The sequence below is a fragment of the Dermacentor albipictus genome, chromosome 1 (genome assembly GCF_038994185.2).
Source record: "Dermacentor albipictus isolate Rhodes 1998 colony chromosome 1, USDA_Dalb.pri_finalv2, whole genome shotgun sequence".
In the NCBI taxonomy this organism is placed as follows: domain Eukaryota; kingdom Metazoa; phylum Arthropoda; class Arachnida; order Ixodida; family Ixodidae; genus Dermacentor; species Dermacentor albipictus.
The window spans coordinates 73,653,043-73,668,368 of NC_091821.1; the positions used below are offsets into that span (position 1 = coordinate 73,653,043).

The 15,326-nt window shown below is 45.2% G+C and overlaps 1 protein-coding gene across 6 annotated transcripts in view; it reads left to right on the forward strand.

The window, feature by feature from the left end:
• The window catches only part of LOC135903954 (histone acetyltransferase KAT6B-like), a 144,105-nt gene that overhangs the window by 106,249 nt on the left and 22,530 nt on the right, over nucleotides 1–15,326 (forward strand). For all 6 annotated transcript variants that reach the window (XM_065434459.2, XM_065434464.2, XM_065434460.1 and 3 more), the window contains 2 exons: nucleotides 10,869–11,170; nucleotides 13,932–14,138. In XM_065434459.2, the coding sequence (XP_065290531.1) occupies nucleotides 10,869–11,170; nucleotides 13,932–14,138 (509 nt within the window). The remainder of the gene's footprint in view (nucleotides 1–10,868; nucleotides 11,171–13,931; nucleotides 14,139–15,326) is intronic.

Sequence of the window (15,326 nt, forward strand, 5' to 3'; positions counted from 1 at the left end):
AAAGAAGGCAGCTGGTGTATGCAATAACACATTCTCGCCCTTGTTGTTTCTGTGCCAAGATAGCTCCAATACCGTGGCCACTGGCATCAGTACAAACTTCTGTTGGAGCTGACACATCAAAGTGAGCGAGAATGGGCGGGGACGTAAGCAGCCCAATGAGCTTGGTGAAAGCACCAGCTTGCTCAGGGCCCCAAATGAATGCAGCGTGTTTCTTGAGGAGCTGATTGAGAGGGCGCGCAACATTCGCAAAATTTCGGACAAACTGACGGAAGTAGGAGCAAAGGCCCAAGAAGTTGCGAACATCCTTGGCACATGTTGGCCCGGGAAAGTCTTTGACTGCCCATATTTTATCATGATCAGGGCGTACACCAGAAGAATCGACGAGATACCCGAGCACAAAAATTTCATGACGACCGAAATGGCACTTGGACGAATTTAGTTGTAGCCCCACCTGACGGAAAACAGATAGGATCGTCGACAGACGCTCGAGCTGTGTCGCAAAAGTCGGAGAAAAAATAATCGCGTCGTCCAAGTAACAGAGGCAGATGGACCACTTGAAACCGTGTAGTTTGTAGTGTGAAACTGTGTATAGTTTTGGCATGTAAAACCCTACAATTTATTTTTACTTATTTCTTTTTAGCTCAACTGAACTGAATTCTTAGCCGCGGGATTTGTTCCACTGGGCCACATCCCACTTGTCTGTGGGTGGAATCGTCAATTTGTTCTGTCGTATGACTGCAACAGATTTTACATATTCCATAGTTGATCAGGAGGACAGGTGGTCATGTTACAATCATGTTGGATCAACTCTCACCGTGGCAGAGCAGTCCTTCTTGCTCGACTGTCTGAGCATGAATTCAGGCATAAATTTAAGGAAGCATTGCATCATGTCAGCTTGTTGAAAGGATTATGGTCTACGCCCTCTCTCCCCAACTCTGCATAGGAATGGAAGTGGGGCGGCCAAGCTACCTTGGTGCAGACTACTTGCTCCATTTCCCTCTCTCCTTGCTTTATCGCACAGTAAGAATCAAATGTGTCCAAAATTGTCTGAAGAATTCGTGTCACTGATTTTGGTCTTGCAGCATGCCTCATTTTGTACATTTACATTTTATATTAAATGCACATTTTACAATAAATGCACATTTTTATATTGATGTTTTTGCCTTATTGCTCACAGTAGTCACCATTAGTGCTTTGTGATAGCGTTGCAACTTCCACTTCTGTTCACAAAATGACTGGTAAAGGGCCAAGAAATGTCTAGGTACAGATGTCATATTGAAGGTTTACAGGGCAAATAGTTGCATAAAAATCCCATAGCTTTAAATTCTAATTGGCCTGCAATTAGGGTTGGGCAACTGATTATTCATCTTCAAAACAATTAATGCCTTAAGTGCAGTTTATTTTTATCACAATTTTTCGGTTGAGGTAACATGAGCAAAATCGATAAGTTTCTGTTCAAACAGCAAGAAAGGAAACAAGATAGACCTTTAATATTTCCACTATGACTGTACCTGTGGGTCTCTCAGGACAGAAGTCACCCTTGTGCGTTGACAAGCCGGCGAAAGGACGTCCAGTGCCATGTGAGCACCTCTTAAGTACAAATTAAATGACTGTTAATAAACAAAGAAAATCTCTACTGCCAAAGAATGTGAACTAGCTTCTTTGCCTCTTCAGCTAGACCCGAGTGATCTTGACATATCCACTGACGCAAAGTGTTGCTAACCTGGGCTAAAAGCAACTGTAACCTTGGGTAAAGGCGACTGTAAAGCCGATATGTGTTTCTATATGATGTATAAGGAACAATTTTGTATGTCGAAGTCAATTTTTTTACGAGTTTTTACCAATTAAATTTTTTTTGCATCGCTTGTTCTTTGGGTAAGCAGTGGTTCCTGCATTTTAGAAGAATTACGAAGACGGTGCTCACAGGCAGTGCTGTTTTAAGCATGCTTGAGGAGCTTAAATTTTTTTCTAAGGCACTCTTTTGCTCCAAATCACAATACATTACTCAGTTTGCAGGAATGTAGTAGCATCATTTTAATCCATTCAATTGGTCAGACATTGTTCGCAATCATTGCTCATCATTTTGATGAGTTTGCAATTGCTTGCAGCTGACCATAGAAGAGAGAAGGAAAGGGAAAAGAATTGGGACCACATTTATGTCCTCACATAGCAGGCATCTTGCTTAATAAAGGAAGCACTGTTGAGTTTATATGTTGAAGAAGCTGGAATGCAAATGTTTTTGTTTAAGGCCAACTGCAACATCATTTTGGACTATGCAAAAAAAGTAAGATAATGTAGGTATAGAGGAGCCTCCATGCAATGTTTGACATTAGAAATGCGAGTGGAAGCATCATGAAAAGCTTGCAAAATATACTCAGTTCTGATACTGAAATTGAAAAAAGGGGGAGGAGAAAGAAAGAAAAGAAAAAAGCGCTATTGTCACTCCCCAGAAGTGCGCATGACCTAACATGTGGCTCCTTGGCATGAACGCAGAGATTTCAGCGACACACCCGTGCAATCTCGGAGGGCCACACTACTGCGTAGCGTAGATGCTGTGATCACCGCGGGGTGTAGCAACAAGCCCTCTCGCAGCCTAGATGCACATGCTCTGATTGGTCTCTGTTTTTCTCCAGCTGTGGCCACGGCGCATTGAACAATTTTGGACACAACGTTCTGAGACTTTCGTCTAATGACACCACCAGTTGCACGCATAGTCTGCAGAGATGCTGATGAGCCAGGTATGCTTTCCTAAAACGAAAGCATACCTAGCTTTTCTTTGCTTACTTTGCACATATTGTTAGCACTGCTGTATTGCAATATGAACAGATTTTGCATGAAGCAGACATGAGCTTGGAAGAAAAGTTCGCATTTGATTTAGCTGTGTAGTGCAATATTGTAATTATTTGTAGCCTCTGCCTTAGCTGCTATAATAACTTTCACCCATAACTGAGAAGCGCTGCATTCTTCACATCGTTCTGCTGTGTTTACTCCCTGTTTTAAACTACTTTCGGCATGGTGGTCACCTGGGGTGACTACCTTTTCTGTATTTTTTTCCTCTAGCACTGTGAGAATCTCACATGTAGGCTTTGAAATGGCGCTCTTTTTAAAGCTACTTTGAGAGCAGTAGCGCACTGCCTTTGGAATCCAGTGTTACACGTGGCAACAATTTTTCCCAACCGCGATTACTTCCATGATGTGATAATGCTAAAACCGAAAGTCTCGTACGTAGGCTTGTGTATATCAATTTTTTGGTTCAAATCGTAGTCAAGGCGCGTAGTAACTAGCGTTGAAGAATTTCGAAGCAAATAGTTTGAAAAATTGTGGGATTTGCATAAAACCGTGTCATCAAAGTCAGACGTTGACAAATATAAGAAATATTGGTTGTTGCAGAAAGGGAGAGGTTCATTTTTAGAATAGGTGTGTTTTCAAATTGCCGTTATTCAGATATCTTAATGCAAAAATGCAAGTTCAAGATTCCTTAGAACTCCAGCTGCACAAAAAATTTGTTTACAGGCCCTTTCCCATTGTGGTGGTTGGGGCCACTGGAGCATTACGCATTTGCCTGTCATGTGTCGTCATGATGCAATGAAGTGTGACCTTGACTGCACGATGCCAGCAGTTTATGCTGTGTTGTGCAAATTTGGCATGATTCTTTCTGTCCACACCTGAACTTAACCTATGAGGTTGTGCAAGCGCACAAAAGTATAATTTTTTTTTAGCAGTAAAATCAAGATGCAGGTTATACGAGAATTTTGCATCAAGGTGTGGTCGAGGCAGTGCAGCCCGCACTACCGTGGAACCACTTTTAGGGCAAAGTCCTCTGCCATCAGCATCACAGAAAGGAGGTGGGCAAGAGAGCAGCTAACTGAAGATATGATGCGGATGACTCGTGGGCACCCGCAAAGGGAAGCTGTTTTTGCAACTATCCTGGCATCGTATTTACAGTGGTGGTTTAACTGTGTCATTTGCGCCATTTTGCTACAATTCGACTTGCCTGCTCCTGGTGCACCCACTTAAGTTTAATTTGTGCAAACTGGGCAAAAGTGCAATAATTTGCATTTTTGCGTCAATGCAATGTTTTCAGTAGTTTTATGTGACTACTCTACTGTACAAAACGATTTGTGAACATTCAAATACAGTGAACAACTGATTTTTCGCTCAGGACCGAAAATTCGGACGCATTTGCGGCAACACCACGTCGTACCCCGTAGAGTCAATGTATAAAACAGTCTGAAATTTCGGTCACAAAAAAACTTCGCCGTCTGGTTTTCATGACTTTTTGCCATGACCCGAGGTCCGAAACTGCATTTGTCGAAGCCACCTACGTGGCCGTATTGATTATCTGGTCACCTCAAACTGATGCTCTCGCATGCAGATCCGCTGGCAGCCGTAGCCACTACCGCGGCAACGCTAGGCCTAGCTACTTTGACGTTAGCCACCAAGCTTGGTGTTCGGCGCCATGTTTTTGATTGAAACAGTTCGCCACTGTTAGCAATGGCGCCAATTCCGCCTTTGTAATCCTCGCCAATGGTGTCCAAGTACCAAGTACGATGTGTTGCATAATGTTAGTTTTAGAAAGTCAGCTTCGCCTCAATACAGTAGTGTTACGCGGTGAAGCATACCAAAAGTGGGAACGGGGCAATTGTCACCGGACACGGTATGGTTACGTATTGTACACACTTGCACCTGCAACCTCCTATTGCAGTATGAGCAATGACACACCTAGTAAGTGTACTGGCAGGGCTTTAGAGCTGTTTAGAGCTTTAGGTGCATATCTTTGTTCTCTTTAGCCTACAAAATTTTATTGTTTACAAAATTAAGTTCCTTGTCTACCGAAGTAAAAATGCTTGCAACATAGCGTGCATGATATACTGTGGGTGGGGAGACCTACTGTAAGAGTTTCGGTCTGGCATGTAATAAGGCATAGCTGGCCTATGCCGTTGTCGGACTCATCGAGAACGAGGAATACGGGATTTATTTACAATATCTACATCGAGGGTGGGGAACGATACATTACATCAGTTTAGCATGACTGAAAAGGAAGCACAACAATGAGCTTTTTTAAAGACGGCTGCTTAAAACCCCCTCTGTCCTCCCTGCCATCCAACCTTCGTCCAATTGGAGCATTCAATGTTGTCGAAGGACACGCCTTTGAGGGTGAGGATTCACACACTCACTTCTGCACTTTTGTTTCACTGAACACACCGAGCGGAGAGGGGCCTCGTAGACGGGTTGTCACGCTTAACTCAAGGTGGCACGTCTTGAATCCAGAGCTGACTCCGCAGTTAGCAGCCACGTATGTCAAATGACCGTGGCGATTACCAGAGTCTGTGGGAGTGAGCTGTAAAACACCCTTTTCCAGGAGTTTGCTTGCTCCAATTAGCCAGTGAAGGCGACAGCGAACCAACTAACAATATTCGATCCGCCAAACGTGGTTAGCCTCGCTGGTGCCATGGGGCTGTTTGAAGGAGATGCATTGTTCGCTTCACGAAGTGATTCGATGCAGCGGGCTGGGAGAGGTTCGAAGGTCACTACCCCCACAGGCAGACCGTAACAAAGCATAATTGGTTGCCATTGGTTTTGTCTTGCTTCATTGTTCAGAGGCATTTACTGATTGCACAGTAATAACAAGCTTTGACAAATGGCTACAGATTACTGCTGTACTACTCCAAGTGTTCCAAAAAAACAGTTTTCTGCTCTGAAACTGCTCCAAAATGCTGGTGTTGCTGCTCCTAAACTGCTCCATAATAACATTTTTTCTGCTCCAGAACTTGCTTGAAATCCTAAACTGGCTGGATCACCACTGCGCAGATTTTTCTTCTACTTCCCGGAGTGTTGTAATCATAGGAGCACCTTATACACAGAAAAATATGCATATTCGTTCATGTCGAATGCTTCAAAAACTTTGAATGCTGAAATTACAAGCCAAAGCAAATGTCGAATAGCATAATATTCAACCAAATATTCGAAAATATTGAATATTCACACAAGCCTAGTTGTCGGAAAAGAAACTCCAGGGTGTCTACCAACCGGGAAAACTGGGAATTCTCAGGGAAATTGAATAGTCTAGAAATATTAGGGAAAACTCAGGGAATTTGTGCTTCTATCAGGGAAAAATAGCTTAACCTTATTGAAAGGGAACGAGAGTCGTGTTAATGCTAGCTCCAGTAACAGAGGAATCGCAACGACTTGTCATTGACGCTGTGTCGTTGGCACGAGGTATTGGCAGAGTAGTTCATCGATTTTCCAGATGCCCAATTTTTCGGACATGCCCGATAATTCGCGTGGCTTTGCGGCACCACCACGTACTCCATATAGTCAAGGTATATTGCCCTCACTGCAGGCTTGAAATGGCATTAATCAAAGCCACCACCACCGCCGCCATTTTGATTATCTCGCCACCTCAAATCGGCACTCTCGCACGCAGATCCGCTGGCAGTCGTAGCCATCACCACGTCAATGTTAGGCCTAGCTGCTTCTATGTTCGCTATTAAGCTTCTTGCCATGCGGTGCCGTGTTTTTCATTGAAAGAATTAGCCGCTGTCAGCAATGGCACCGACTCCGCCTTTGTAATCCTCGTGATTGGCTTCGAAGCTCGCAGACCACAGCGCGTTGCGTAACTCCAGTCTCCGAAAGTTAGCTTAGCCTCAGTACACAGTGTTGTGAGGTGAAGCATAACAAGCGTGGGAAGAGGCAATTGTCACGGGGCACAGTATGTATTCCTTAATTATACACACGTGCACCCCCATCCCCTGTCACAGTACGAGCACCGATATGCCTAATAGGTGTACTGGCAAGCCTTAAGAGCTTTTTCGCACATGCCTGTGGCAATTTTAGCCCTTAAGGGCAGTTAAAGACATGCATTCATTTTTGCGGACTGCCCGATTTTTCGGATGTTTTTGCGACCCCTGGGAAGTCCGAAAAATCAAACGTTGACTGTACAACTGACCAAGAGGATGCTTCAAATGATCCATGTGGTGAACACGTGGCAGAACGATGGTGAGAACAGAAAGGATCGACACATTGAGGAATTACCGGGAAAGCAAGCGTGCCGCCTATTTGAAGGAGCTTGAGCTCAAAAAACAACGTGTTGGCTGACGCCTAAATGCAGGTGTCCCTTATTCAAACCAAAATAAACTCTTTAAAGCAGTGAAACCCAACACTGCGATGTCGTGTACGGGCTGAGAGTATGGCAGAACAGTTGAGGTTGACTTCCCAGCTGCTGAGAGAGAATCTTAGTTGTGACAAAGTTCAGGCCTCATACCGATGGGCTTGCTCTCACTTGATAGAAATAGCTCATATTCAAAAATATTTACTTATCTATGCATCTCCTTTTCATTCGTATTTCAAGATGTTTGACTCAATTTGGAATGGGCTTTACCATTTTTTTCGCTGTGCATTTTACTAACACCTTCCTTCTGTTTTCTTTTTAAATAAAATAAATATTACTCCTTACTATTCAAACTGGATTAAGTCCTTTTTTTTTTCTTTCAACATGCTTACTGGAGAGTGACAGCATTGGGCAACATATGGTGTCAGCCTGTCTTGACATAAAACAAAGTTCGGGCTCCTTCAGGGAATTTTGCAAAGGTGCTCAAGGAAAGCCTGGAAAACTCGGAGGATTTGGAAATGTCAACTTGGTAGACACCCTGAACTCATGTTCAGTCCTTACTAGGTTGCATGCATAGGATAACATATTTTATGCATGGAAAGTTCATGTCGTGCAAAAAGTGTAGTGCTAGGCTCTATTATTACAGTTTGCCATGTTTTGAAGGTGGTGGTCATTTAGAGTGACGACCATGCTTGAAGGTTCTTAAAGGGCTGGATTTTATAATTAACGCTCGGTGTTTCGTATTAGGAGTTTGTGGAAAGGCGATTGAACTTCTATTGTCTCGCAGTTGCTGACAAATCAGATGACAGCGATTTACAGCCTACTAGAACATGCAAAGAAAGAGCCAGCATGGGAAAAGCCCTTCACACTGCGTGTGAGCCTCCTGATACAGGGCTGATAAAGATTGTTCCTCTCATGACTGCGAAGCTGTCTATATGGAGTCCATCCTACAAAATTTGCCAGTGTTGAACCATTTTTGATACAATGGGGTGTAATTGACAATCGAAACAAAGATATATAAGTCCAAGTGACATAGTCAGCCTTTTCTCGAATCTGTGCTTGATCCAGATGTTGGTCTTTCAGACAAATGCCTACTCCCAGCATTGGTGCAAATTCTACATGCCAACTGCGTTAGTAGAATGTGCTCTTAGGTTCCATCAACGAGGTGGCCCAGATAACAAAATCAAAACTTTATGTAGACCAACCACTATAATATGTGTACTTCACTGCAAGCATCATGCGAAAAGTTGCATTCTACAGAAGTGTATTGTCTGCAGTAAAAAACCCCATTCTGCGAAGATTACATGGATGTGCAAAGACATGCAGTTCCCTTTGTGCCTTCTAGGATATGGTGCCATTTTTGCTGGCCTCCACCAAAAGTGACTGCTAGACCCTTAGTGCATGGTGGTCACGGAGCAAGAAATCTTTAGGAGTGGAAACTCCGCTGTTTGCGGCGACCAGAAAAGGTCACAAGCCCGCGGATATATTTTCATGCTGGCGGCACCTGGCGGCATGGGAAGAAATTACCGCCGTTTCGGTTGCCAGGGCAACCGGTCGAGCGTGTTGCTCCCGTTCGGCCGCGCGCGCCTGACTTCTACTGAGGGCACTCTCGCGCGCTTCTCTACCGCTTGTAGCCCGAAGAGCAACTGCTGCAACGCTTCAGCCATTTGAGCACAGTAAAAAATAGAACGCGTTCTCCATGACAGCTATAAGATGATACGCAGCTTCTGGTTGTCGTCTGCTTTGAGCGGGCGCCGTCGGAGTGAGCGCCGGAGCTGCCGAAGCCGCCGAGCCGCCTGCCGGGCGCTGCTTTTTTTTTTTTTTTCCGCTGCGGCTTCTACGACGCGCCGCATGGTGCCGCCACTGCATAGGGTAGCGTCGGCGCATGCAACAATTGTGACTTTATCTGGTCGCCCGCGCTCGCTCGCGCTGACGGGAGTTTCACCTCCTATATGTCTTACTCCGTGATGGTGGTCATCCCAGCTGGCCCCAACCTCACTGTGTCCGAAAACGTATTTTCTTACTAGATGTTTACCATTTTCTTAACAAAATTCAGTTCTAGTGCTCCCAAAATAAACTGATCTTCATGAAAGAGCTAATGTCATGATTATGTTCTCTTCGTGCTGGCATTTCAATACTAAAAGGAAGAAAAGCCCTATTTTTCTTTGCCTAATTTGTACATATCGTTACGGGCGATGGGCCGAGCAGATGGTGTGAATACCCATGTTGGCGAACTCCTGGCGGACAACTGCCTGGATCAGGGAAACAGTGACTGCAGGTGCATTGGAGGGGCTGGAGTCGAACGCAGCCGGATAGGCGGCCTCGATCTCACGCCGGACAATCCTGGTAACATTGCCAGTGTTGTTGGGACGAGGAGCGTCGGCACAAGGAGATGTCGCTGGGGTGTTGGGCAGACGGGCAAACTGTTGGTCGATACGTCGGCTTTTAGCGAATTCCAGGCGGCGGCACTCTTTTATAACGGCATCCACCGTCGCCACGTTGTTAAATACGAGCAAGTTGAAGGCGTCATCGGCAATGTCTTTGAGGATGTGGGAGACCTTGTCGGACTCAGTCATGTGTGCGTCAACTTTGCGGCATAGAGCCAAGACGTCCTGAATGTACGTGACGTAGGGCTCCGTTGACGTCTGCACACGACCGGAAAGCGCCTTCTGTGCGGCAAGTTGGTGACCGTAGGGGTTGCCGAACAAGTCGCGAAGCTTTTGCTTAAGCGAATCCCAACTGGTCAGCTCATCTTCATGCGTCCGATACCAAACTCGAGGTGTGCCACCGAGGTAAAAGACTACGTTGGCGAGCATGATAGTAGGGTCCCACCGGTTATTGCGGCTGACGTGTTCGTACAGGCTGATCCAGTTCTCGACGTCTTCCCCATCTTTAGCCGAGAATACGCCAGGAACACAGGGAGCGGAGAGGGTGATGTAGGTCGTCGAAGTGGCAGCAGGTGTAGGAGCCGGCGGAGTCTGGTTGTCGTCGCCGGGAGCCATGAAGGAAGGCTCGACGTACCGTCCACTGCGAAGCTCCATGACGAGGTACAGGGAACGTCCACCTCCACCAGATATGTTATGTAGGAAGACACCGATGAAAAGCTATTTACAAGTATATTTACAAGGCAATACGCCGCAGTTGGCCAAGAGGCAACAGCCCGCGCTAGCTTCCAATCGTCGTCTTCGTCTTCTTCCTGCTCGGCTCTTCGTCATTGGAAATACTATCCCGTAGCAATATTATTAGCATTGCTGTGTCAATATTGTTTTGGTACACAGGCCCATGTCGAGTGCTGCGTGCTGTGACTCCAGTTACATATGAAATCGCCTCACTTAATGCCAGTGCCTCATATGCCCTGCATTCCACTGATGTGCATGTCGCATGTCTTAAACCTTATTACTCTCCTGTTGGCACCGATATTTAGATGCATCGGGATGGTGCTTCTGCCACCGGGGATAATGCTACATACATATTACGTGTTTCTATTTGACGATGCGTGCGGGCGCCCCAACAAAGACGAACTGCTCCTGGGTCTCAAGCTGTCGGCTGAAATGGCCAACGCTGCAGTTGTTTTTATAAATATATATTGTAAATAGTCTTCAGTTTTTAATCCCTCGTTCGTGTAAAAACAAGAACAGAATTTTGTATGACACAAACCATGTTTCTAATATATAATGTTATAGCATTGAAGAGCACTTTAACGTTGCTTTAAGTTTGCTGGTTCTGCCAAAAGCGTATGCATTCCTTCGTACTGCAGAAACAGTGGCAACCCACCTCAGGAATATTCCTGGACACAAAGGCATGGTGCTGCCGCCTAAAAAGTCTCGCCGTGGTGTCCGTCTCATTGGCATGGAGATTCCGGAGCAAAATGAAGCAGCTCCTGTTGTTGAACAGCAGGGGAAAAGCACCAGTGATTCGGGCACCCAGGAGGCAGCACAGGCAGCAACTATGTCTCCAGTTGCAGCTCAGCAGCAGCTGGTGGGCGCTACAACCAGGCGAAGAAGCAGCCGTGTAGAGAGCCAACCTCAGCTACGGCCTCGGCGTACCCGCAGTGTGGAGGCAAGTGTTGTTTTTGCTTGCTTTCATTGGTGTTGATAGTCGGCTACTAGACAAAGGGGACAAAAGTGAAACTTCAACGGAATGCATGCAGCATGAGTGTGAAGGAAAAGTAACGAGGGGGTCCTTGTTTGAAAAGCCTCTTATGAGGTGCAGATTTACGGGTCCCAGTTATAATGCACTGCTAAAAAAAAATATTTGAATTGGGATACCTGCTCCAATTTTTTTAAAAAGCTTGAGGAATTGGTTCTCTCTCTATGATATTGCGAATGTTTTGTCAAGTTTTACGTAAAATAATTCTGTTTGTGAAAGGTTTCGCTCGTCAATCCTCTACAACACTCTTGGAAGTCAGTGAAAGGACATCAGAGGGGTATTTGCTTTGATAAGTGTATTCAGGGCCGCGATTTCGTATAGTGATACCTTTTCCCAATGCTAATGCCTTTTGGCACTTTTCGTGTTCGTGAGTGGCCGCGTTTGATGCTCCACCCAGGGCGGAGCTTCTCTTGACCCCTCACGAAAGTGAAAAAGCGCTATGGGCATTAGCATCAGGAAAAGGCATCTCTACAAAGTCGTGGCCCAGACAAGTTCCTGAAACGGGTGATATCAACAGCAATAGCTCTGGGAAGTCACTGATGTAAAAACAATGCATTGGCTTTCAGTCACAGTTGTTTGAAGTTTGTGTGTGTGTGTATAAGTTGGGTATGTATCCCACAGAAGGTGTGTGCTCAAGGTAAACATTTTTTTAAATGTGTGCTATTCCCCTTCCACCCTTCATTGTCATGTCTGTTGGATTGACATGAATTCTGACGTTTACAGGTTGCCAAGTATGCATTGGGTCCCCGAGTAAAAGAAAACTTGTGCATGGCAATCAAGATTTAAAAGAAATAGAAATGTGTTATTACAATCGTAAGTTTTAAGGCTGTATCCTCAGTTGGGCAAATAGCATGTAACAGTATTTCATCATGACCAGTGAAAGTTATGCATACAAGCCAAGAAACAAATAATTACCTTCAACTTCCTCATTGGAGGAAGCTAAGCACGAGGTCGCAGGATCAAATCCCGGCCACGACGGCCACATTTCAATGGGGGTGAAATGCAAAAATACCTGTGTACTTAGATTTAGGTGCACGTTAAAGAACCCCAGGTGGTCAAAATTAATCTGGAGTCCCCCACTATGGCATGCCTCACAATCGGATCGTTATTTTGGCATGTAAAAACCCATAATTTTTTTTCACTACCTTTTGTGGCCATGATAAACAGCATTATTAATACAGTGGTGTCACTGGCAAAGTATGACTTAACAGGAGTAGTATTCAATATTGAAGTAACAAAATAAAGGCAAAAGAATTAAGCGAGTTTAGCATGTTGTGGCACAGTGCAATTTTGTAAGGATGTTTCACATTTTGTTTTTGGCTGAAATCAAGTCATTTTACAGCGGAGCTGCATATGTCTACCCTTTCATGCATTTTTCAATGTCCAGTCCAAGCTCCTGCGCCCTCTATGAGGAAGCAAAGCAAACCAGTAAGGCATGTGCTGACACCTGGTGTAGCAAGAGGAAGCTAAGAAACCACCCAATACATTGCTTCATACAATAATTACTAGAGGGAACTCTGGCACTAGTGTCTGCGGGAGCTGCAGTCGGGGCAGTTCAGTCAGCATCGGAATAATGGGAACTACATAGATTTGCCTAAACTTCGTCCTTCTGACTTAAAACATCTCGTCAACTTTGTATATTTGTTATTTTCACCAAAGTATGTTGTAATAAATAAACAAACAAACATTATTAAAATCATCTGCTGGCCAGATTTGAACATGGTGCCTCTGGCACAGAAGCCCGACATTGAAACCATTACCCCATGGATGCATGCATCAACAAGCGGCATAGAACGGCATTCTGAATTCCTTGCGGGCAAGCTAGCGTCTTGAGATGCTTGGCGCGTTCCAATATGGACGCCTTGACAGGTTGAGCTGCTATTAGTAGCAATTGTGCATGTTCGCAGAGTATTCTAGATATGTGGAAGGGAAAAGCCCAAAACAAGTAAACTTCCACACTCAGTGGCGTGCTTTGTCTTTTTTACAGCTCCGCAGGTAGCCCACATTCACAGAGTGGAATGGCTGCAATTTCTTTTTTTTTTCTTTTTTTTTTTTTCATTGTTTTTTCGGGTCATTCTTTTCACGTAACATCACAGAAATCCTAAGTGAACTGAAAGAGACGCTGTAGCACTCGTATTCACCAAACTTTGTTTTAAAAAATTAAATTATGGGGTTTTACGTGCCAAACCACAATCTGATTATGAGGCACGCCTTAGTGGGAGACTGCGGAATTTTGGACCACCTGGGGTTCTTTAGCGTGCACCAAAAGATAAGCTCACGGGTGCTTTGGCATTTCAACCCCATCAAAATGTGGTCGCCGTGGCTAGGATTTGATCCCGCCACCTCATGCTTAGCAGCCCGACACCATAGCCACTAAGCAACCATGGCGGCCTAAAACTTTGTTGCAAATGAGTAACTTGCACATCTTGGGTGTTGCGTGCACAGCACCGGGCCTGATTGGATGCACTTGTGGCAATGAAATGAGAGGGATAGGAGATGGCAAGCAGGGAAACAAATGTTGTAAAGCCATGTGGTGTAGGGTCCCTCTAAAGGTCCACGAGATATTGTTGGGCTTTAGGAGCCTAGGAGATACAGCACCCTGCACATCTGACTATTGAGTAAGTCGAGTTCCCGTTTTCCCATCAGTAATCCTTCATTGGCCCTTTTGCAGGTTTCCAAAGAGGAATCTGCACCACCTGTGCTGGCTCCAGAGGATGCCCCACCGCCCACTGTCAGAGCAGTCAAGAGCCCTGTTCCTGAAGAAGCTCCTAGGCCACCAGTGTTGGAAGCATTTGAGAACAGCAACTCCAGTGGACCATCTACACGGAGGGGTACAAAGCGCCTCAAGAGAATGCTGCGAAGGGGCAGGCCTCCTAAGGTGACTGTCTCCTACTCATTTGAGGGTGCTTGAAAGAGACAAGTTTCTGGCAGTAGTTTCCATAATCACACCTTCTGACAGCAGCTCCCCTAAACTTTGTTGTGGGGCAAATAGCTCAGCGCTTCCCTAAGCACCATAAGGAAACATTGCTGTGGACCTGCCTAGCTGTCGAGAAATCCATGAGCTGCAGCATGACCCTCCCACCACAAGTTGCCCTTCCATTTTGGCCTTTCATAATATTCCCAATAACCCAAGTGTGCTTGCATGTTGAGGTGCATGAATGGCTGAAGGATGATTCCGCTTGTTAATACTAAGAAAGGATCAGAACTTGCTTAGGCTGATGATTTTCAGGCTTATTCAGCAGCTTTCTCAACATGAAGTTTCGCTGCTAATCAAAGTTATTAGATTTCATTAGCACACAAAAGGGGGAGAGAAAGACACCTGGACTGAATGTACGTCACATGCAACTGATGCAAGCTTTGAAAGTGCAATCTGCCGTAAGTCGGCCTACGCACTCATGAGTTCACTCACTCAACTCACTTGCACTCATTTCAAAGACATGAGTGTGAGTGAACAACAAAGAGTATGAGTGAATGCGAGTATGAGCGTGAGTAAGTGCACGTGACTGTTAGGTAGACGACTGAGTACATGTGAGTGGATGTGAGTGAGTGCCGGTGAGCGGGCGTGGACGTATGAACCTGAGTGAGCACCTGTGTGTTAAAGAGCCGCTCACCAAGTCTGGCCATTTTGAGCTGACAAGCACAGAGTATACATTGCGTGATAATGATCGTGTCTGCAAAATATTACATCGCTACGCGCCTCGGAAAGATCTAAAATTTTAAACCGAATGCCGTTTTTCCTTCTCCTCGCGTCCCTACGCCTACGTACTCTAGTCCGCAGTGTGACATCGCTCGTGGTGACACGTGACTTTGAGAATTATTCAAGGCACCAACTTTTATTTGTGTGGTATGTTGCTTGAATTTACGAATTGAAGTTTAGAGAAATAATAAAACACACAAACGGAATGTATGCGTGTAATTTGCTTTACTTCGCACCAAAGCAAGAGAGATGTACTTCCGCTTCAACTGTTTGTTCCCACGGTCATGTGGTCACATGCAAAGGCACCAAAATTATGCCATTTTCTACCGTGTTCCAGCGCGTTATCATGCTGTGCGATCCGCTTGTTCT